Here is a 23,278-nt window from a genome sequence, read left to right as displayed (position 1 = left end):
AGGGGACACAAATGTCAGGGCTTGGTTTTTAGTGTCCTAGTGGAGGGGGAAGCATTCTGGACATTCTCCTCACCATCAAGGGACCCAAGCTGGATCTGAAAACAAAGTGCAGGAGGTATCACCCCTGGGCCAATGGATAAAGCCTGGTCAGAACAGCCTTGGCAGTGTTTGTTTTTGTTCACTGTCACAGGGATTCTACTGAACATATTAACAATGGTTAACAGCATTTTAGGACTTACTTCTATCTGTCTGTCTGTCTGTCTGTCTGTTTTTCAAGGTGCTTCTTTGCTACCCTGCTGAAATTCCTCACCCCAGAAACCAGAAGCTGAAAGGGCTCCGAGGCAGCAGAGGGGACGAGAACAAAGAGCTCCCTCCCTGCACTGCAGCTTGGATCGGATCCAAAACACTCAGGGCGGGAGGCAGACTGGAGACAGGCAGACAAGTAATTTTTAGAATAGACCTAGTTATTAATTGTTGCTTTCACTGGCACAACATGCAGACACAAGCCTGTGATTTTAGCCCAATGGTGGCTTTATAAAATGCCCTCTGTAAGTCTCCTTCCATCAGAGCAGAGTGAACAGACACACGTTCCTCTGGGTCATTCAGACCTGCAGAGAGAGACGTGCCCAAGCCTGTTTATCAGGGCAGCACAGATCTTACAGCTGAATCCCATGTGTCCTGCAGAGTTAAAATATTCTTAAAACAAACAGGGAGACAGAGGAGTATCCCTCACTTTTCTCCTTTTACTACCAATCTATTTGTTTTTCTTATGCTTTCAGCTCCTGAAGTTGGAAGCTTAATAAAAACTTTGTTTATTGAAGGTGGTGGGTTTTTTTTTAGCACAAGGCTTTAAAAACAAAACTCAGCGAGTTGTCTTTTTTTGGTAATCTGATAATATTACAGTCAATCTCTCAGTACTTAGAATTATGACTCACTATTTTTGTAACCCTTGAACTTGGCAGCACGGGGACAAGCAGCAACATGCCACGAGTCTGTTTGTCTCGTGGGTGGAACTTCAGCAAAGTCTGGGTCTTATTGCAGTGTTACAGGCTTGGGGAGGATATATTTATCTCCACGACTGTAAATAAGTAAATATAATTATCCTGTGTTATAAACAGTGAGAGAGATCTGAGGTAGGTGTGAGTAATGTTATGAGATAGGAATATATATATGTATAGTTCATACATATTGGTTTCTTCCCTGTGGCAAGTAGCCCTATTTTTGTCTGAACAAAGAACAGTAACTGGACTTGCAGCACACCCTCAGAAGGCCTGACAGGCTGTCCCAAGCTAAACCTTGTAACTAAAGATGAACAGATTGCCTCAGTCCACATTGCTCATGGAAAAATGATCCCTCGTTGCTAGGACATTAGCCTACATAAAAAGCAGCCCCAGCTTGTGTTCCAGAATGTACAGATTCGTTGGAAACACTTCCCTGACCCCAGATTCTTCTCCTCTGAAAGTAGGTTGCTTTGTACTACTGCCCAGTGACCTACTTTTGAAACCACTTGGAAGGAAATACGTGTTCCCAACTGCAGGCCCCATGCCCTGGCGAAAGCTGGAGCCACCTGTGCAGCCAGGCCAGTCACAAGATACAGATTTCTGGGTTTTTTTCAGCTTTGCATTTATTTATATACAGTTCAGAGTCAGCTGCTTCATGATTTTTATTCACCAGAAGCCACTGGAGGAAGAGTGGAATGTTTGTTAAATACATGTGCTTTGTACAATCAGGATTTAGCCATTCTTAGGAGAAAAAAACCAAAACAAATTAAAGCTCCTCTGCTTTTTGGTTTATACAGAAAGGAAAAATTGACGGAAATTTCTTCTTCTCCACCTCCAAGGACATTAAAAAGGGAGACATGCACGGAGAAATCCTTAATACAAGTCTGATCTGCTCAGACACTGCCCAGGCTTTACATTAGCCTGTGGTTCATCTCCAGCTTTACAGACGTGCCATTTCACATTTGTAAATATTAGTTCCTCGTGGCCTCCCTCTCCAGACTCCGTGGCAGAGTCTGTCCCTGGAGCTGAGCCTGGGATGTGCAGCATGCCCAGGCCAGCCTTGGAGCAAACATTCAGTCCCCCTGGCACCACCAAACAAAACCAGCCTGCTGGAAACACTGAGCAAAGCTGGCAGCACAGAGCATACCAATGGGAAATTGCCCAACTCTGCCTTTTGCTCTAAATTTATGTAGCCAAACAATATTTCCGAGGTTGGCTATTGCCATGGAGCTCTCTCCGAACGTTCCAGTTACCATTTTTTCCCCTCTTCCTGTTTCTACAGTGCCAGTAATTATTGTTAGGATGATTTATTTCCTTTTTACTGTAAACCAGGGAGTTCTAGAAACCCTGTGAGGAGAAAAGAAAGCAAAAGGATTTTGTTGATGGTGGCGAGGTTTTTTGGTGGTTTTGTACTTCTGTCTAGGTTTGGGGTTTTTGTAGGGGGAAATAGAACAGCTCTGTGCTGAATCTCACACGAGTGCTGATGCTTTGTTAGGCGAGGATTGAACAAGGTCATTTGCCTTCACTGAAGGAGCAGCAGATAAAGCTGCTAGAAAACACATAAAAACCTTCTTGGACTTTGTGTATCCAGCTTTAATATGACATAAAACGAGTTAAGAGACAGACTGAAAGGTACGGTAAAGCCTAATTAACCCTGGGCGCATTTCCAAATCAGCTCACAGAAGGAAGTTGCTCCATAACCGATCAAAGCTTCCTGTTCTGGGGAGGCGAGTAAACAAGCATTTGAATTACAAATGTCAGCATTTCATCACGGGGCTTGTTTTGCAGCCTCACATTAGAGAATTAACCGGTCAGCCCGGTTCCAGCCAGTTCCAAGGGCAGCTCAGGAGCTGGGCCGCGTGACTGGGGCTGCTCGTGTGACACACCGGGAGCCACCAGCGCTCCCCCAACTCCTAAATTATGTATTTCACCACCTTTGCCAACTCAGTCCTGCTTTTCCTCTCAGCCTGATGGGGCAGGACCAGCCCTCCAGACTGTTCTGGGCTTTCCCGTGAATTCTCAGCCATCCCAGGGAAGGGGTCGGTCAGAGGCGCTGGGGGTCACAAATCGCTGGCACCAAGGGTCACCCTCCTTTTTGGGAGGCACCTTTGCTCTAGTCCGTGCCAGGCTCTTCCCTGAGCTCTGCCGGGGTTAAGGCAGGGGTTAAAAAGCCACAGTGTCACACAATTCCAATCCCTGTCCCCTCAGGATCCGGGCTCCCCTCACCCACTCCCCCGCCTTCCCCCCCTGAAATCTGCCCCGCCAGGCGGCGCCCGCTTAGCAACAGCGTGACCTCACCGCGCACCAATCAGCGCCGAGCGGCGCCGAAGCTTCCAGAGCTTTCCCTGCAACGGCCGCCCCCGCCCCTCGCCAACTGCCCCTCGCGTCAGCCAATCAGCGACCGCCCTGCGTCACGCCCCGCCAATCACCGACGGACTTCCCGGTCGCCCTACGACCGCCTAACGCAGCGCCTCGAGGGAGGACACTTCCAGATCCATCCGCGTTCTCAGAAATTTATGGAATTTTAAGGGTCTGAGCCCCCTTACTGAGACTCCGGAACCTCCTTTTTTGCCTAGAAGAGAGATTGGAGCGGAAAAAAAGGGCAGTATTTTCCATAATAGCGTTTTTTTCCTGGGGACTACTTTGCGAGGCGGATGGACACACTGGTGGCGGTGGGCGGGGACTATGTGGTCGTTGCCCGATAAATAGGGGCGGGTGTGCGTCACTCGGCAGAGCTGAGCTGCAGCGATACAGACACACTGTGAGGGATCAGCGCTCAGGGCCGGAGACGTGAGTGCGCCGGGGGGAGCTCGGGGAGCAGAACGGGAGAAACGGGGCGGGTTTGCTAGGCAGGAGCGAACCAGGCGGGGTGGGCGCTGCTGGGCGGGTTGGGGGAGTTTGCGGGGCGAGCCGGAGCGGGGGGCGGCCAGAATTGCGCATTGTTTCGTGTTGCTCTGAGCCGCGTCGGTGAGAGCTGAGGGGGGATGTAGAGGAGGGGGCAATCAGAATGACCGCCGTGCGGGAGGGCGGTGTCGCTGTGGTGAAGATGGCGGGGGTTGAGGCTGAGGCTGAGCCGCCTCGCCCGGAAGGCGGGTGTGAGTCACGGCCGGGGCGGGGGAGTGGCCCCGCCGCCCCAGGGCGGGTCCCGGGGGGGGGGTTCTGGGGCCTCCGGTGCCGCGGGGCTGCTTTGGGAAGGGGGTGTGTGAGCGGGGTCCGGGAGCTCCGGTGCCGCGGGGCTGCTTTGGGAAGGGGGTGTGTGAGCGGGGTCCGGGAGCTCCGGTGCCGCGGGGCTGCTTTGGGAAGGGGGTGTGTGAGCGGGGTCCGGGAGCTCCGGTGCCGCGGTGCGCGGGGGTTCGGTGCTGAGGTTCCGCAGTGCTGCCCTGCGGGAGGGTCTGGGGGTCCCAGTGCTGCCCAGTGGGGCGGGGATCGGAAAGGGCTCTGAGGGCCCCGGTGCATCGCTGTGGGGGTGAAGAGGAGACCGTCTGAGTGAAAGGGCACTCCGGTAAAAGGCAGTGTAAGGAATCTGTTACGCAGCAGACTGTGCTTCAGAAAGAGGGTTAGTTACTTAAGTTAGAGAAAGCTGGTAGAAAATACGATTTTAAAAAAATAAACGTTCTAATTGGTCTTTACCTAGTGTGAAACAGCAACAGTAATCCCTTTATTTAGGATTTACTAAAGGCTTTACTGAAATAGCTGTAACTGAAACACCTGTATGTCTTGCAGGTCAACATGCAGATCTTTGTGAAGACCCTGACTGGCAAGACCATCACTCTTGAGGTTGAGCCCAGTGACACCATTGAGAATGTCAAGGCCAAGATCCAGGACAAGGAGGGCATTCCCCCAGACCAGCAGAGGCTGATTTTCGCTGGCAAGCAGCTGGAGGATGGTCGCACCCTGTCCGACTACAACATCCAGAAGGAATCCACCCTCCACCTTGTGCTGCGTCTGAGAGGTGGGATGCAGATCTTCGTGAAGACCCTGACTGGCAAGACCATCACCCTGGAAGTTGAGCCCAGTGACACCATCGAGAATGTGAAGGCCAAGATCCAGGACAAGGAAGGCATTCCTCCTGATCAGCAGAGGCTGATCTTTGCCGGGAAGCAGCTGGAAGATGGTCGTACCCTGTCCGATTACAACATCCAGAAGGAGTCAACTCTGCATCTTGTCCTGCGTCTGAGAGGTGGGATGCAGATCTTTGTGAAGACCCTGACCGGCAAGACCATCACTCTCGAGGTTGAACCCAGTGACACCATTGAAAATGTGAAGGCCAAGATCCAGGACAAGGAAGGCATCCCTCCTGATCAGCAGAGGCTGATTTTCGCTGGCAAGCAGCTGGAAGATGGTCGCACCCTCTCTGACTACAACATTCAGAAAGAATCCACGGATGCAGATCTTTGCAGCCTGACTGGTAGACCTCACCCGAGTTGGGCCCAGTGCACCATTGAGAATGAAGGCCAGATCCAGGACAAGGGGCATTCCCTGACCAGCAGAGCTGATCTTTGCCGGGAAGCAGCTGGAAGATGGTCGCACCCTCTCTGACTACAACATCCAGAAGGAATCCACCCTCCACCTTGTGCTGCGTCTGAGAGGTGGGATGCAGATCTTTGTCAAGACCCTCACTGGCAAGACCATCACCCTTGAGGTTGAACCCAGTGATACCATCGAGAATGTCAAGGCCAAGATCCAGGACAAGGAAGGCATTCCCCCAGACCAGCAGAGGCTGATCTTTGCCGGGAAGCAGCTGGAAGACGGTCGCACCCTGTCCGACTACAACATCCAGAAGGAGTCCACTCTGCATCTTGTCCTGCGCCTCAGGGGTGGGATGCAGATCTTTGTGAAGACCCTGACCGGCAAGACCATCACTCTCGAGGTTGAGCCCAGTGACACCATTGAGAATGTCAAGGCCAAGATCCAGGACAAGGAAGGCATTCCTCCTGATCAGCAGAGGCTGATTTTCGCTGGCAAGCAGCTGGAAGATGGTCGCACCCTCTCTGACTACAACATTCAGAAGGAATCCACCCTCCACCTTGTGCTGCGCCTCAGGGGTGGGATGCAGATCTTTGTCAAGACCCTGACCGGCAAGACCATCACCCTGGAAGTTGAGCCCAGTGACACCATCGAGAATGTGAAGGCCAAGATCCAGGACAAGGAAGGCATTCCTCCTGATCAGCAGAGGCTGATCTTTGCCGGGAAGCAGCTGGAGGATGGTCGCACCCTGTCCGACTACAACATCCAGAAGGAATCCACCCTCCACCTCGTGCTGCGCCTCAGGGGGGGCTGTTAAGTTCTTGTGCATCTTGCTTGACAACAGGATTGCCAGTGGCACTTGTGTTTGCACTGTAGTTCCTTTAATGTCTTAATATTAAGTTAATGCAAGGTTAATGCAAGCTTGAGTAACTGCTGAACAACTGTCTGTTGAAATGCTAATAAAGTTTTCTGTTGCACATTAAAACCTGTAGTCTGTCTCAGTTCAAGCAAGTAAAACTGGTGTATTAAATGCTTTGGCTTCCTTCCATGGCAGTTTAAGCTTCTCTGCATGTATAATGAGGACCAACCTTGTGGTTAAAATGGATCTGGATTAAAATCTTAAATTAAGTGCTAATACCATGTTGTTTCTTATTCTTAGAGTTTAATGTTTCTGTTTGGGAGAAGTTCTTTAAAGACCCCAAAAAGCCGCAAAGTGAATAAAGGAATGTACTGGTCATTCCAGTGGGGTGGGTTTTGCTGCAAGTTGTAAACTTGTGTGTTTGTCTCAGCTAGTCCTGAGAGGTGGGTGGGAAGGGTGATGGTGTGGGGGGAGTTGCTGGCATGGGGAGTTGCCCTATGGTGGGTGGGAAGGTGCCCTTCACTGTCCCTATTGAAACTTCTTTTTAAATATAAATGTGACTGAGCAGTGTAACAACTACCTAATTGAGGTGGAAGTTTTACACAACCCTTTAGTGGTGGAAGGGAGGGAGTTCCACTAAAATCTGAGTTGTCTCCTTGTTGGTTGGTTTGGGGTGGGGAGGGAGGTTTATTTTATTGTTGGGGGGCTGAATTAAGAAAACTCCCCCAAACAGGTGGGGTTGGGCTGGTTTAGTTCAGCTGGGTCTTAAAAGGTGGATGAAATTATCCATGTGCCCTTCCACAGAAACTCCCCAGGTTGGAAGGGTGGTTCCTACCAGTGTCTTCACCTGCTAAGTTTTGTCAGCTGCTTATCTTGAAGTGGGAGCCTTGGCCTCATCTGCTGAGTGCACAGTGATTCTGTGCTGCTGCCCTTTTCCCTGATAACTTGGTTAACTTTTTTTGCCCACTGTAGTGCTGCTGTGAAAGTCTGTTCCTCTCCAATTTCAGCTTTTGGTGTAACTTCCCGGAGTGTCTGTGGTAAGTGTTGCACTTAAAGCTAGGCGGAGATGTTATTCTCTTCATAGAAAACTGCACATGGCAATAAGTTCAGTGTGGGTTTGATGGTTATAGCCCTGATAGGATATTTGGGTTTTTATCAAGGTTTGCTTCCCTGTGTGCTGCACGTAGCTGTGCTAGCAGAAGTATAAAGTTCTGTCAATACTCATCTCTGCCACAAGAGATACCCTCCTTAGTTTAAGTTTTCCTGCAGTTTTACCTTTGATTTGATGCTTTGTGCAGTTGAGCCACCTGGGCCTGTTGCCCACAGGCACCTTCCTGTGAGACACTAAAAAGTCATGGGCAAAACCATGATAATAGTTCTGGGCAACCAATTTAGGGTGGCCCTGGTTGAGAAGGAGGCTGGACAAGGTGACCTCCAGATGTCCCTTCCAGCACCAGCCGTTCCTGACTCATTCCAGCAGGGTGTCCATAGCCCTGCTCACTGTTCACAGTCCCTGAGCAGTTCAGAGTCCAGAGGAGATTTCAACACCAAGTAAATTTACATTCCTTATCTTTTCCTGCTGCTGATTTGCTCTGTGGTAAAACTGGCTGCTTTATGTTCTCTGGCTCATAAAGGTCCTTCTCAAGTTTTATAGAAGTTACAAGGAAATGTGAATATGAATTTGCATAACGTGCATTGATTACAATGAGATTATTAACAAAAGATGAAGTAAGAGATCAGGCAATATATGAATGATGTTAAGATACATTTTTTTATTATTACAGTGTGGTGGTACCTCAAAAATCTCCTTAGAGACAACTATTCATAACTAAAATAGGAATTTAATAGGTTTTAGCCAGAATCTGTATCACAGAATCACAGAAATGTTAGGGTTGGGTGGAACCTCTGGAGATCACCCAGTCCAAACCCTCGCCAAGGCAGGGTCACCTGGAGCATGTCCAGGTATGAGAACCATCCTAATGCTCCCACAGATTGACAACAGATTCTGATATTGTCTTTTAATCCTGCTGCAAGCTGAGCTTTATGACTGGCCTTTGGGTTTTTTCTTATTGCTTCAGTTAATTTCTAGTCTGCCCTCACTCAAAAAAACCACAAACAAACAAACAAAAACCCAAACGAAAACCAAACAACAACAAAACCCTCCAAATCAAACACCCAAAGCCCCCAGCCAAGTCTTCTGTGCTTTAAAATAATTACCTATATCCATAAAAAGACAACCCATTACCCTGGGCTTTGGATATATTTGGTGTTTTGCTCTGTCAGCAACTGCCCCACACAGGGCAAGTGAGGGTTAAGGCAGATAAGCATTAGGAATAAATTCCTCAGTATTTCTGCAGCCTTGTCCACAATTCCAAAGGCTGTGTTCAAAGATCCTTTGGCTGCCCATATAAATTTTATGGGTGTGGAATATTGCTGCATCATCCAAAGCAGCCTTACTTGGAATATAAGTTTTTAAATTAGACAAATTTCTGCTAACTATTTTGATACAAATATTAAGTGAATAGCTCTAATTCCCACAGGTAGGTGCCTGCAACTGTTTCTCCTCTCTTTTTTGGTTTTTTTTTTTTTTTTTTTTTATCTATTTCCCATGGAGGCTGTTTCGAAAGCAGCAGGAATTCAGGTTTGCTCGGTGGCCACAGGATGTCACTGTTCCTCCACAAACGGGTTCCTTTCCAACCTCACCGCTGGATTTCCTCTTTTGCTGCGGTTTGATTGTCAGCAGAGCATTCCGACAGGCTGTGATCCTACAGAAGGGGATACATCAAGCAGAAAGATACTTCCATTTTAGGAATAAGAGGGCTGGAATGTTCCTTCAAAGGCCCGAGGAGTGTATAGATTGGAGCCTTTAGATGTTATGATGTGGGACTGGCGATTACAGAAATACTGTCACGTGGATGAATTGAGCCCCCTGGGCTATCAGACAAGTCCTGACAAGGGATTATGTTTAAGAATATTTATATTTTAGATTGGGCACTGGCTGGTGCCCCTAGAGGTACAGGATTCCATCTGGGTAACTAACAAATGAAGCTGCTTAAAGTTCATCGCTTCAGTGAGGGTTTTACATAACAGTTGCATGGAAAAAAAATGGTCAGGCCTTGCAAAAACGCTTGACATTTTCCCAGGTGTGAAAGTACACCTTTAAAAGAAACAGTTGTTCCTTAACCACGTGGCTTTTGCTGCCCTACCCGTTGTTTTTAAGAGAATTTTGATGCTCTACCCTTGCCTGTTGTTATTACAGGGTTTCCTCCCCCATGAGGATGATTTTGAGCTGCTACACCTGAGAGTGGCCACACATTTAAGTGACTTTGAATTTCTATTTACAGCATGCAGAAAACAATCATAAGACTTATGTTTTCCAGTATTTGGTCAAAATGGGATCTTAGGTGAACAGAGAATATACATTTTAGAAAATGAGCTGGCTTCCATGGAACAGTGTGTTCCTCATGCTTCCTTTTGCCTTCTGTTTAAGCAGGTTCCAGTCATTGCTTTTCCTGCCATGAATTGCTGTGCTTCCTCATGTATAATCTGTAATTATGAATATGATTGATAATATTATTAAATGAAAAATAAGGTAGTTCCTTAAAATTTCACTTAAGAGTTTGACTTCTCTCCTCCCAGATTGAAGGTTTCCACAGAACTCGTCTCTCCTGTCAGGAGAAACTCAGCACCAACAGGCACATTTTCATCAGTAAAATAAGTACTGAGCACTTGTGGGATTCCTTCTTCCTCCCACACATAAAAGCCTCAAAAAGCCAGAGGATCACGTGCTGCTTTAGTAACATTCAGGCTGGCAGACAGGTGAAATGAAGTTGCTGCTTTTATTCTCCCTGCATGCTGCTCTAGGTGGCCTCCTCCTGAGTGCTCACAGCTCTCAGGATTCTAGATTTTGGTGGCAGGATGCTTGCTGAGCATCATCACCAGCTCAGCAGCGACACAAGCCCATCACCGACCTCGGATGTGTCACTGCTGAGGACACATTTGGGCAGATTTTGTGATTTCTCTCTGCTTTGCTTCTCCCTTCTCTCAAATGGAAGTGCCAAGAGTTTCCTCTGTGTGCACATCCCAGTGTTCCTGAGCTTCCCAGCAGCTCCACGGATCTGTCTGGCTGGGGTCACCTCTCAGCTGGCAGCGATTCCTTTCCCAGCAAGTTGCACATTCTCCTTCCTCTATTAAAACCAGATGTGCAGAGAGAACTCTGCTGAGATGCACTTTTGTGGGCTGATTTCATTCCTTGGCTGCAGTGGTGGGATGCCTCCAATGAAAGCTGGGGGAGAAGCCCAGGAGGATTTAAACCCATTAGGCTGAGCTAAGCTCCTGAGCCTGAACCTCTGCTGATATCACAGTAAATTAGATGTAACACAACTAAAGCAAACTGAGCTGAATCAGTGCAAATGAGAATGAGAAAGGGATAAGAGAGATGAGATCTTGCCTTGCATTTATCTCTTTGTTCTTTATAGGCTGTTCTGTGGGTCTTAATGAGTCATTAAGAAGCCATCATGGAAAGAAGCAGCAGCTTTGTGTTGTCACTGGACCAGCTTCATTTTGAAACACGGGAATCTGAGAAACAAGCTTGTCATCTCCTGCAAGACCGTGAGGAGGACAAGGCACCCTGCCATTTAATGGGTGTATTTATAGGAAGGTCGTCTCACAGGCTGCATCTGAGTCAAAGTCGAAGCCATCTGGGAATGTTTCTGTGGGTGACGACCACATTCCAGGAAGCGTCACAGCATCCTGCAGTCCTGTGGGATGGGGGTTGCTTTAGGCTCTCATTTGGCTCATGGTAGGTCTGGAAGAAGGAAGCCCCAGCCAGAGTTCAGTGTGTCATGATGTGACAGCCCTTCTCAACGTTTTAGGACCAGTGGTTAAGTGAACTCTTGGGGTTTCCCCTGGGCCGTGCCCCTGCTGTCGAGGTGTGGGTTAGAAGAGCTTTTTACCATTTTGTTGGTTAATGAGATTCTCTAGTTGAGCTCTAGACCTCATAAATGGCTTTGCAAAGCGTCAAGAGGTGCAGGTGAGAATCCTTGCAGCAGCACCCTGTGGGGAAGGCTGTTGAGGCAGCGGGTGCTGGGTATCATCCCGTGCTGGTGCTGTGGGAAATGATCTTGCTGCCTGCTCGGGGCTGTTCGGGGAGGGAGAGAAAGAACTAAAACACGTGGTGTGGGTTGGTGTCCTCTGTCTCCCAGGGGTCCTGTTTTGTGAGTGGTAAGTGAAGCAGTTTTGGGGTCCCAAGGACAGTCAGTTGTAGGGGTGGCCAGACCGTGCTCCCAGGAGAAGCCTCTCCGAGATTTGCACTCCTTTGGAGAACCAGCCCATTAAGAAATGGGCACTAGAGGCAAATTAAGTAACCAGTGGCCTGAGTGTTTCTGAACAGGGGCTGCTCTGTGCAGTTCCCTGCGCTCGTGATGAGCAGCTGATTGTGTGGGGTCACATTCTGGTCCCCTTATTTACTCACACAGTTTATGCTGCCTCGGAACTGGGGTGGGTGGGGTTGGGTGAGCAGATCTGGCTCCCCACAGGAACGGTTGAGCTCAGCTGTCTCCATGCACTCTGTGCTTGTCCTGGGGCTGACTGAGGGACCCTGTGACAAACCTCCCAACTGCACCAGGGGCTCTGGCACTGTCAGGGGCAAATCCACCTCGTCCCCTGAGCTGTGAGAGGGCTGTGCTCGGGAGCCACGAGGCGCTGGCTCTGCGTGTGCAGGCAGGGGTTAAGCATTCTGAATTTGCAATAGCCAGGCAGCTTTCCCATATAAGAGCACTGCACTCATTGGCTCTCTCTTTTACTGAGAAATCCATCTAGTCATTTCCTGTGCAAGCCCTCCTTCACTTTGCAAAAAGCCATACAGTTGAGTAAATAGCAGGACTCTGTGGTTATTCCTTGGATTCTCTCATGGACCACCACCAACCAGGAGTTCAACGCTGTGCCATCAGCAGACTGCTAATGTGAGCATGGTCTTCTCTGCAGAAGAGGAGGACTCTCACCCATGGATGTAAACAATTTTGGGTCTGCTTTCATGCTTATTAACACTTGTTGGTATTGGACTTGGTTTCTGCTGAGAGGTTATTTACCCTCTGAAGGCTCTGTTGGGACTCCTTGTCAGATCTGTTCTTGGGTGGAGCTTGCAACAGTTTGGGGTAAGTGCTGTGCTCTTCCTGTTCCGACAGCAGGGCTTGGTGCTGCCCTTCTCAAAAGGGCTTGGTGGGGTCTCAGAAAGAAATAAATAACTCAGTTCTTGAGTGGAGAAGTGGAAGCTGAGCTGGCAAGCAGAGAGTGCTCCCTGTGTTTCCCAGGGATGCACCAAGTGGGTGTAGGGTCCTTTTTGTAGGACCATTTTGCTCTTGCTTTTAAACCAGCCGGTCTGTCTGGACAAGGCTGACAGTAAATAACTCTCCTGAGCGCTGTGGAGAGATGGGAACTGCAGCTGAGAAATGATTTGGGGGAAAGGAAGACAGCAAAGCACAAGCAAACTGTTGTGGAAGCACAGATAGCCCTCTGAAGGATCAGCAAACGTACCAGTAAGTGCTCTGGGGAAGGAAGTAAAAGTCTGAAACAGCATTCTGGGGTGTTTGCCTGTGAGGGCAGAGGAATGTTTGTCATTAGAGAGCAGACTAAACTGAATGTCTGAATTATCATAATGGTTTGTCTTGAAATCAGCCCTTGGATTTCTTGCTGTGAGCCGCATAAAGATGCTTTGTGGCTGTTTTCTGCCTGAGAACTGTGTTTTTTCACACCCTAATCTAAGCCAAATTGCTTATGCTGTGTCCATTTACCTCTTTGCTGGTACAGGCTATGGAGTCTGGCTGTAGTCCCAGCAAGGGAGATTTCTCCTCAGAGAAAACCTGTTAACCATTTGGAGGGAGTGCATGGGAAGGAGACAGAGTTATTAACAAACACTCTGCTGCAGGTTGGTAGTCGTGGATGTTTAATTACAAACGGTGTGAATCTGCAGTCACTCTGACTTCAGACAGTGTGTGTTGGGTGTGGTCTGAGTTATATTCAGATATATGAGATGTCTGAAAAGAGTCAGAAAGGGGTTCAGGATGTATTAGATGAGAGAAGGGGCTGGCTGGGTGCTCTGCTGAGACTGCTGCTCCCTGTGCAGCAGGTTTGGGTCAAGCTGTGCTCTGTGCAGGCTCCCAGGGCTGGGAGTGTCCCCAGGGCAGCTGGGCTGTGTGTTTGCCTGTGCTGTGGAGCTGGGAGTTCAGAGTCTGTGCTCTCATGGAGAGCCAACAGCTCCAAATGTCTAATATCTATCTAATATCTACTATATATGACCCCACTCATTTTGCCCCAGGATGAATTGCATGAGGGGAACACAATTTGTGCACGTGCTTGCCCTGTATAAACAGTGCAGTGCTCCCCAACAGGGGACATGAACAGACTGATCACTGTTCCAAAGAAGGCCTACAGTGAATCTTATCATTTGGGCCACTCTGTGACCAGGCTGTGCCGGTTGCCCCGAGACAAGAACAACGATCATGGTCTCCTAAAGAGCCACTTTCCTTGCCTTTTATGTAAGGAACCTGTGCTGCTGCCAACAGGTGAGGTCATCTCACAAAGGGGGTTCAGATGTGCTGCAGACAAGTTTGCAGCCTGTATTTCATGAGCTGCCTTTGAACTTCTCCAGTGGAACTCTGTTCAAGACCCTGATCCTTTATTCAAATACTGCTCCTTTATTCAAATACTGCTACTGCACAGAGTTTTACTGAATCTCCCTCTCCAAAGGGACCCAAAGTCAACTGTAGGACACTGGGAACTGTGTCACACTGAGCACATTCTGGGTTTGTGATCAAACTGGTAACTCTCCCCCTCCCTCACAGGTTTGGTCCCCCAGCAGGGAACGTCTTTGTTGACCTGCAAGACCATCCCTCCTAGGAATGGATAACTTCACCAACGGGCAGCCGGGCCCAGGCCAGAGGAACAGGTTCATAGGGTTGTTGGAAACCGATGACAGCGCCCAGGAGGATAAACCTGCCCCCAGGAAAAAGGAGGAAAGATCCGGGCCTGGAAAGAAAGGAGAGACACGACCCCTGGAGACTCCTTACCAGAAGGAGAGCAGCGAATTTGCTCCCAAAATCAAGGTTAACCTGAATTATCGGCCAGGACTCGTCAGCAAGTGAGTAACTGTTGGGTGTTGGCAGGGGGTGATCTGGGTGATCTGTGCTGATCCCTGCCCTAAATGGGGGCCTACAGACTTCACCAAGTCCAAACTGAAAGTGGCCCTGGGGGGATATTACAGGCATCTGGTGGGAGGGCAGTAAAGCAGGAAGGAGATCTGTTCAGCCTCTGCTGCTGCCCCTGGAAGGTGCACGCCTGTTGGGGTGTATTTTGGGTAGATCTGAGCTAACATTAATAAGCCACGTTGGGTGTCAGAGCAGCTTCTCGTGGAGCTCTGTCCAGCTGAGCTGTTCTTGCCAGGGAGGGATGTGAACCAGCTCACAGAGTGCTTCCACCATGTGATGGGCCTGACTCTGGTCCTGCAGCTATCTTGGGCTTCTCTTTGAGCTCTGGATGAGTGCCAGGGTTGCACATCAGACTGGATCTGGGAAGAGCTCCAACTGATGGAAAGAGCAGCCACTTTAGAGAATTCTGGGAAATAACAGTCTCTATTTTTCCCTCGACTCAAAAATAAAATACTTGTGTGGGTTTGTTTTTTTTTCTGACAAATTTTCCTCCCTCCCTCCTTTCTTACACTGTCCCACTAGGACTCGTGGCACATTCCTGTCTCTGCTCTCCAGAACTTCCTAACACTTGGCACTTTTCCCTACAGCCAGAAGGACCCAAATCGCTTTGACAGGGACCGTCTGTTCAGCGCTGTCACCAGGGGCACCCCCGAGGCACTGGATGGTTTGCTGGGGTACTTAAGGAGGACCTCCAAATTTCTCACTGATTCCGAATACACAGGTAGATTGCTGCTCAGTATTCCATGAACAGGCTTAGCAGGGGAATCTGCTCACAGTTATTTGCTTTCTCCAGCCTTCTGCCCATTCTTTTATTTTCTAATGTTCACCTGAAGATGGAGAATGCCCTTAATTAAATATATTTTAAGGTTTTTGCCTCTACTGCAGACTAAAACTACTGATAAAAAACATTTAAAATAATGATTGTCTTTGGTCCTACAGTTTTAAGTTCTGAATCAAGCAATACAGCTGTGTGCAAAGTACACACACAACCCCTTCAATACTCTCTTTCTGCCAGATGCAAAGACTGGGAAAACCTGCTTAATGAAAGCCCTGTTGAACTTAAAAAATGGAATGAATGACACAATCCCAGTCTTGCTGGAAATAGACCAAAAGACACAGAACCCCAGGCCGCTCGTCAATGTGTCGTGCTCCGACTGCTACTACAGAGGTGAGGTTTGGGTGGTGGTGCTGTGGCAGAGCAGCTTCCCCCTTAGGCAGGTGAGATGTGCAGGCACAGGGGAAAGGAGGGGAACTGGAGCTTATTCAGCACTGCAGATCCAGAGTGATGGTGCAGTTACAGTAACAGCCTACTCACCTTTTCTTTTCTGATTCTGCTGCTGCATCTTCTTCGGCCCTGAATTACACCCTGCTGCCAACTTCGGTCTTGGTCTGTAAACCAGAAATGGTACACGTTTAATAGCCCAAGAAATGAGAGGATTTGCTGGGGAAAGCATAAAAAGCAATCCTGAAAACGAGGAAGGAATAATGTGTCATTCTGACACACGAGTTCTGCTGCTTGGGTTGTGCTTTCGATAGCGAACGTGCAGCACGGTCATGTACATGTATGGTTGTCTTAATCCTCTCATGGCTGCTTGGGATCTCAGTGCCAGGCAGGAGTAATTGCCTGGTCTTGTGCTGAATTTCAGATAGTTTTGAGGCCTGTCTTCTGCCTCAGTGCCTGCAACATTCCAAGGACTGTTGTTGAAAGTCCTGAGCCAGCCCCCAGCTCTGGGGCTGCAGTTGCTGTGCAGAACGTGCAGCTTTTGCTCGAGCCCTGTCCTGTCCCCTCTGAGAGGGGCAGGGGGTGACAGGTTCTGCTGTTTGCTCAGGCCAGACAGCCCTGCACATTGCCATAGAGAAAAGGAGCCTCCCTTTGGTGAAGCTGCTGGTAGAGAACGGAGCTGATGTCCATGCCAGAGCCTACGGGGAATTCTTCAGGAAGAAGAAAGAAGGAGTTTACTTTTATTTTGGTGAGTCAGTGTGGAACATGTTCCTTCCCTTTTTTTATTGCCATACCAAATGTGACATCTCTAATTCTAGTTGGGTTTGCCTATCTGTGCATCAAGTTGTCATCTCCAATGTCCTTTAATCAAGCCCTTGACTTACTTGAATGATCCTTTCACATCTGGGGTGTCCAATTAGTATTTACCATCATCTTTGGGTTTATGTATTTAATCCCCTCTGAGGGGCTTCAGATAGAGACCAACACTTGGTTTGGTTGGCCAAATTAGAGGTCTGGGAAAGTGTTTCAGCTGCCCCCAGAAATAAAGAGTAATTGTTTACTGCCAAACACTTTCTGAATCTAGAGACACTGAGAAAGAACTTGTTCTGTGTTCCAGTGATAACACTCTAGGCTAAATATGTTTTCCTAGAATTGCTTTTTATTTATTTCTTTATTTAATTCCCTTTTACCCCTTTTCCTGCTTCCCCTCCAAATAATGTGTCCTGATCTCTTCAGGTGAACTTCCCCTCTCCTTGGCTGCTTGTACCAACCAGCTTGACGTGGTGGACTATCTTCTAAACAATCCCCACCAGAAAGCCAGGCTTCAGGAGCAGGACACGCAGGGCAACACAGTCCTGCATGCCCTGGTGATGATTGCAGATGACACTGAGGAGAACACCAAGTTTGTGAGCACAACATACGTTGAGATCCTGAAGGCAGGTGTGAAGCTCGACCCAACGTGTAAACTGGAGGAGATAGTGAATTATGATGGATTGAACCCTCTGCAGCTCGCAGCCAAGACAGGCAAAGTGGAGGTAAAGACAACCAGAGGGAATCCCTGGGGTTGATGAGGAACGAGGGAGAGTGTGACCTGCACCCTCAGAGCAGTGGGGTTTGAGGGAGGAGCATCTTGCACCCAACCCGTGGTAACGCTGCTGACAGGAGGTCACCTCCAAGTCAGTGAGTGTCCTGCAGAGCCTCAGCTGGCTGCTGCTCTCTGTCCCACCCAGGACAGCTGGTCTGGACCGAGTCTGGTTCTGCTCCTGGCAGAGCAGATCCAAGATACACTGCAGATACACTGCCTGCTTTCACCAAACCCTGGTGTTTGGTGAGTCCAGGCGTGTAGGGCACAAATCCAGGTGTGCTGCTGGGGAGGGTGCTTTGGGTACAGCTCTGTCCTTCTGCACCTTCACCACATGCATGTTCTTCTGTGCCCCTGGCTTGTCTCAGATCTTCAGGCACATCATCCAGAGGGAGATCAAGGACCCCGTGTACCGGCACCTGTCCCGCAAGTTCACCGAGTGGACCTACGGCCCCATCCACGTGTCCCTCTATGACCTGTCCTCCTTGGACAGCTTCGAGGAGAACTCTGTGCTGGAGATCCTGGCCTACAGCAGCGACACCCCGGTGAGGGCCTCACGGAAAGCCCCACAGCAGCACCTTCTCCTGTCCTTCCACAGCGTTGCTGTGCAGTCACGCAAATCCCTTTGAGTTAATCCCGTGTTTCAGATGATCGTTTTTCTGAAAAAGAAATTGCAGATTTTACTATTTGCAGTCTGCTTGGCCTGCCTCTGATCACCTATAATTCCAGACAAATTTTTGATCCTAAGTCTGGGTGTGTCCGAATACCTTGACGAAGCCAAGCAGAAGTAACTTCTTATGGGATTGTTGATTTCTTTCATACTGCAAGGCCTGACTGAATGAACCCTTAATGATTCCCCAGCTGGAGCCACTGAGCTCCAACACCCAAAAAGACAATCCTCTGCTGAGTTTTCACCCCTGTTGACACACAGGTCCATTTTTGCTTGTTTGTTTTCCCACAGAACCGGTACAAGATGGTGGTTTTGGAGCCACTGAACAAACTGCTCCAGCAAAAGTGGGAAACTTTTGCTTCCAAGAGGTTCTACTTCAGTTTTGCCTCGTACTTGTCGTTCATGATCATCTTTACAGCCATCGCCTACTATCAGCCCTTGCGGGTAAAGGTGGGTCCAGTCTTTTATCTGGAAAGGCCTGGATGGATGGATGGATGGAGCAGAGTTTAAAAGGTTGTGTGTGGTTGTCATCACTGCCTCTGCCCGTCTTCACAGGCTTGGGTGCTTTTGTTTTTATCTTGCAGCCTTCATTTCCAGTGGAATTCACGGCTGGAGGCTTCCTGTGGGTGTCTGGACTGATCATTATCTTGTTAGGAGGCATTTATCTGATCTTTGCTCAGGTATGGAGGTCTCTGGCCTAGTTTCATTGTAAGAAAGCAAAAAAAAAAAAAAAGGGAACTATCACTGACACAGAAGCAGCAGATTCAGCTCTCCTGACATCAGGATGTGCAGGAGTGGAAGGCAGGAGGGAATGCTGCTCTGGGACATGCAATGTCAGTGGGATCCAGCAGTGACAGGGGTGGCACAAGCAGGGTTGCTGGGCAAGAGCTTCACAACAGCAAATAATTCTGAGAGACTTGCATGATTTACGGTATTAAAATGCATCCCTGGCATTTAATGCAGTCTATTTAATAAGGCCATGGGGCTGAGCCGTGATTCAGCCCTTGTTTATCCTTGCCCTTTATAAATAAGGCCTTTTTTCATCTTAGAAGCATGACTAAGTGCAATCTGGGGTCTTGAAGATGAAAGCACGAGGAGGAGCTCGTGGAGCAAAGCTTTGCCCCGAGCCACAGGCTGTGTGTGATCCCTCTCTAACCTGCCCTGCTCTTGGTGAATGGCTCCCATTGATTTTTCTCTCCCAGAGTCTGTACCTGAGGAGGAGACGCCAGTCCCTGAAGACCATGTGTTCTGACAGCTGCATCGAGATCCTGATGTACGGCCCTGAGGGGTTTGGCACAGGGAAAGTTTGGTGAAATTGGTTCCCTGCTGGGTGTGTCTGACATTGCTAGAGAGGTGGTGAGCAGGAAACATTGATCCTCTGCCACTGCCTCTTCCCATCCCTGCTCACTTCTGCCTCTTGTCCTAACCCTCTGTTGTGATGGACTTTCCTGGGCAGGGTCTGTCTGTGAAGGTCAGACCCTCAATTACTCCACAGTTAAGAACACAAATATTTGTTAGAAACAGAGCTCAAGGTCTCAATCACACTGTCACTGTGGCTCAGAATTGGTTGAAAGGAAAAGAACTTCCAAGTTTTCTGAGGAGGAATGTGCATCAATGTGCGTGTGTGGCTGGATGGATGTGGGCCTGTGTTCTAAGTGTCACCTTTTTTTTTCTATTTAATATGTTATGAGTTACACCAAGCAGTTCAGAGCTCCCACACTGGGAGAACAAAACTGCAGCAATTTGTAGGTCTGGAACTAAATGATCCTTAAAGTCCCTTCCAACCCAAACCATCCCCTGATTCTACATAAACTCTGATTGTCTGCCATTCATATACTCCTTGTAGCCTCCTAAATTTTGCTTTTCATTGAAAAGCAGAGCAGATCTGCAACGGGAGGAGATCAGACCAGCTGAGGTGAGTCACTGTGTCGCTCTGTTTGTCTCCAGCTTCATCCAGGCGTTCTCTTTGCTGCTGTCAGCAGTCCTGTATGGTGCCAGCTCGGAAAACTACGTGGCAGTGATGGTGTTCTCCCTGCTCCTGGGGTGGGTGAACACCCTGTATTACACCCGGGGCTTCCAGCGCACTGGGATCTACAGTGTCATGATACAGAAGGTCAGTGCTGGGAGGGGGGAAAGCTCTGCATGAAAAACTTTTGGGTGTGAGCAGCTCATGGGAGTCCTGTGATTGCTCTCCTTCTCTCAGCACCATGACAGCCATAAATGGAGTTGATGTCCTGGCTCTGGAAGCACAGGCACTGCAGGAGATTGGATCAGTGTCTGCAAGTACAGCTGCAGTAAACCACGAGTGTGCTCCCACTGAGCAGAGCAGGTGACAGCAGCTGACACCTGTTTGTCACCAAACAGCTCAAAACTAGCAGGGAAAACCAGTGTGAGTTCCCTGGAACTGTTAGGCTTGGCCTGGGAAGTGTTTCCAGGTCTACAGGGAGTCAAGGACTAGAAAAGCAGAGCAGAGGCGAAATGAGGTGCCAGGGGAGAATTCTGATCACTGCTTGTGCAAACCCAGTGGAGGTGGGAAAGAGGGGGATGTGTGTGCTGCAACAGTTTGGAAACAACCGTACTGGGGAACTGCCAGGATGTTGATTTGTTTCAAAGAACTTATTCATACAAACATAACAATAGATAAGTGCATACAGTACTGTCAGATTAAGCTACCAGGGATGTTACTTAACCAAGGAACTACTTTAACACATGTGAGTAGTGTCTTTAACTGGATAGAAGCGCTTTCCAACTTGCTTTCAGCGTTGCTGCTGGGGGTTGGTTATGATGGGCGAGAAGAGGGGATCATCCTGGTGATTTCATGCAAGATGAAGATCAGCACTTCCTCCTGATTTGTGTTTCAGACCATCATGAGGGACCTGCTGCGTTTCCTCTTGGTGTACATGATCTTCCTCTTCGGCTTCGCTGCAGGTGAGCCCTGGCTCGGCGTCGCGTTGCAGGCTGGGCTGCAAGAAGTGGGTTTTTCTGAGGAGAACCTCAATTGTGTTTTCCTCCCAGCTCTGGTTACTCTGATGGGCGACGCTCCCTCGGTGTCCCACAACAAGTCCCTGGCTCACCTGGAGAGCAGTGGGAGCCACGCCATGTACGGGGGGCTGCTCAGCGTCTCCCTGGAGCTCTTCAAGATCACCATCGGGATGGGCGACCTGGATTTCCAGGAACACGCCAGGTTCAGATATTTTGTCATGCTCCTGCTGCTGCTCTTTGTGATCCTCACTTACATCCTGCTGCTCAACATGCTGATCGCCCTCATGAGCGAGACGGTCACGGACATTTCTGGGTACAGCAAGAGCGTCTGGAAGCTGCAGGTGAGGCCCAAAGCTCTGCTCGATTCTCACCGCATCAGAGATGGCAGTGCCTGTCTTTTTGTCCTAAACCTTTACATGAGTCTTTCCTAAAAATTTGTCACTCTGGGGGTACACCCTGACATCGTTTTTAGATGTATTTACAGCTCTTGCTCTGTGCATGATCCACGTGCATGAGGAACTTGAGGGAGTGACTGAGTGGGACCACTGAGCGAAGGAGCACTTGGGGACTGGGTTCCAAAGTGATTCTCAAAGTCAAAGTAGTTGCTTATTGGGGAAGATCTAATGGAAAAGAAGGGCTGGGCTCTGTAAATGCCCTGATTTCTCTCTGACATGGATTTCTTCTTGCAGAGGGCTATTGCTATTCTAGAAATAGAGAAGGCCTGGCTGTGGCGCCAGGGTGGGAAGAGGAGATCTGGCTGCTTCATGTCAGTGGGGCTCAATAAGAAAGATGAGAGGTGGTGTTTCAGGTAAGACAGATACATCCTTCACACTCCAGCCTAGCAGTGGGATCCCGTGGTTCACAGCCTGGTAACCCTGAACAGCCACAGGGAATTTCAGCACTGACTCAGCAGTGGCTCAATCACATATTCCTGGGTACATGCAAATTGGTTGGTGACTGCCAGGCTAGAAATCTGAGAGCTAAAAGAGCTGCCAGCATTGTCACCTTTGTATTAAGAGAACCTGAACTGGAGGAACAGGAGTATTTTAAAACAAACAACAAACCACGTGCAGGGGGAGAAGATATTTTACTTCATGGAGCTTAGGCTGCAGAAGATCTACTCAAAGAAAAGCTCTGTAAGGTGTTGTTGCTGCAGCCAAACCTAGGATTGTGTACAGCAGGATGAGCTGGGTTGGGAGGCTGGGTTGGAACGGTGAGATCTGGGTTGAAATGCTGTGCTCCATTCGTCAGTGCCTGCTGCATTTTGTCTCTCCAGAGTAGAGGAAATTAAATGGGCAGATTGGGCAAAGGATGTGGGAGTTCTGAAGGAAGACCCTGGAAACACCAGTGATTCAGAAATAAATCCAGAAGGTAAATTAAATCATGAAGAAAGGTCTTCAGTATCCTTTTAGCTTCCTGCTCAGCAACTGCTCTTGGCAAGTTTTTATGTCTTCAGTAATAGAGGTTTTAGACTGGCCAACTGGCTTATGAAATTGCTTTCTCACAGCATCACCTGTGAGCTGAGAAAATAAAGATTTACTGTGGGTATGGATCAGGTCAGGGTTTGGGAACAAACAGTGAGCATAAAGGAGATGCCATTCCTACTTCCCTCTGGTAGAAATGGGCAGGAAACACTGCTTTTTTTATAGAAGTGGTAAAATTTAGGCTCACTCATACTGCAAGAGTTAAAATCACAGGGCTTTTGGGGCATGAGTCTGGGCATTACCACTGACAACTCGGCCAAATTCTGCCTGAGATCATTCTGGGAATGCCACTCTGTGGCAAACAGAGAGCTGTTACTTTCTCTGGAAATATTTTGTTCAGCCTGGCAGAGCTTGGATTTGAACCCAACCTCCCACTCTTGCAGTGCAGGTCCTTCCTGCATGCCAGTTTTCTAGGACTGGGGGGGGTTGAAACATTACCTGGTGTGTGCTGGGTGTTCCCTAAACCTGCCCCCTTCTAAACTGGGTCCCTTTGTCAGCTTCCTGCTGATGAAGGGCCGTCCCTGTGTCTCCTGCTGCAGAGACAAGATCATGGAAACGGCCAGCACAGAAACCTCCAAGATCAGAGGAGCAGTCCCCCCTGCAGCCCCAGCCATCAGCAACAGAGATGATGCCTCTGCAGGGACAAACCAGAGATCTTTAACAGGTTTTCTGAGTTGCAACCTTGCTCCCATCTCCAAAGGAGTAGTTCTCCCTGTAGCAGTTGGAAGAACTGAAGGCATTATCAGCATTAAAGTGCATTTTGTCAAGGACTGTGGTTCAGCCTGTGGCTTTAAGTACTTTTATGCA

General features: G+C 48.8%; 2 protein-coding genes across 34 annotated transcripts; both read left to right on the top strand.

Moving 5' to 3' along the window:
- The first annotated feature begins 3,630 nt into the window (after positions 1-3,630).
- Positions 3,631-6,603, top strand: UBB (ubiquitin B). Of its 29 annotated transcripts, none has more exons than XM_050322038.1 (4): positions 3,631-3,791; positions 4,725-5,006; positions 5,644-5,720; positions 6,177-6,603. In XM_050322038.1, the coding sequence occupies exons 2-4, from the start codon at positions 4,731-4,733 to the stop codon at positions 6,283-6,285; spliced, it is 462 nt and encodes a 153-aa protein (XP_050177995.1). In that variant the 5' UTR covers positions 3,631-3,791; positions 4,725-4,730; the 3' UTR covers positions 6,286-6,603. The 29 variants fall into 29 exon arrangements, with proteins under 29 accessions (XP_050177995.1, XP_050177984.1, XP_050177981.1 ...); XM_050322027.1 differs by having other exon boundaries at positions 4,725-5,119; positions 5,529-5,720; XM_050322024.1 differs by having other exon boundaries at positions 3,632-3,791; positions 4,725-5,234.
- A 4,714-nt stretch (positions 6,604-11,317) lies between these two features.
- On the top strand, positions 11,318-23,278 carry LOC126643563 (transient receptor potential cation channel subfamily V member 2-like). 5 transcript variants are annotated; one of them, XM_050322009.1, is made up of 17 exons: positions 12,152-12,482; positions 13,135-13,252; positions 14,169-14,464; positions 15,119-15,252; positions 15,547-15,699; positions 16,361-16,501; positions 16,990-17,288; positions 17,704-17,880; positions 18,297-18,455; positions 18,590-18,685; positions 19,208-19,278; positions 19,953-20,118; positions 20,867-20,933; positions 21,021-21,328; positions 21,677-21,795; positions 22,264-22,358; positions 23,011-23,278. In XM_050322009.1, the coding sequence occupies exons 3-17, from the start codon at positions 14,226-14,228 to the stop codon at positions 23,130-23,132; spliced, it is 2,346 nt and encodes a 781-aa protein (XP_050177966.1). In that variant the 5' UTR covers positions 12,152-12,482; positions 13,135-13,252; positions 14,169-14,225; the 3' UTR covers positions 23,133-23,278. The 5 variants fall into 5 exon arrangements, with proteins under 5 accessions (XP_050177965.1, XP_050177963.1, XP_050177964.1 ...); XM_050322008.1 differs by lacking the exon at positions 12,152-12,482 and adding an exon at positions 11,318-11,359 and having other exon boundaries at positions 20,867-21,328; XM_050322006.1 differs by having other exon boundaries at positions 12,150-12,482; positions 20,867-21,328.

Source organism: Myiozetetes cayanensis, unplaced genomic scaffold (genome assembly GCF_022539395.1).
Source record: "Myiozetetes cayanensis isolate MyiCay16 unplaced genomic scaffold, myiCay2020 scf27, whole genome shotgun sequence".
Taxonomy (NCBI): domain Eukaryota; kingdom Metazoa; phylum Chordata; class Aves; order Passeriformes; family Tyrannidae; genus Myiozetetes; species Myiozetetes cayanensis.
This window is presented reverse-complemented; position numbering and strand designations above follow the sequence as displayed.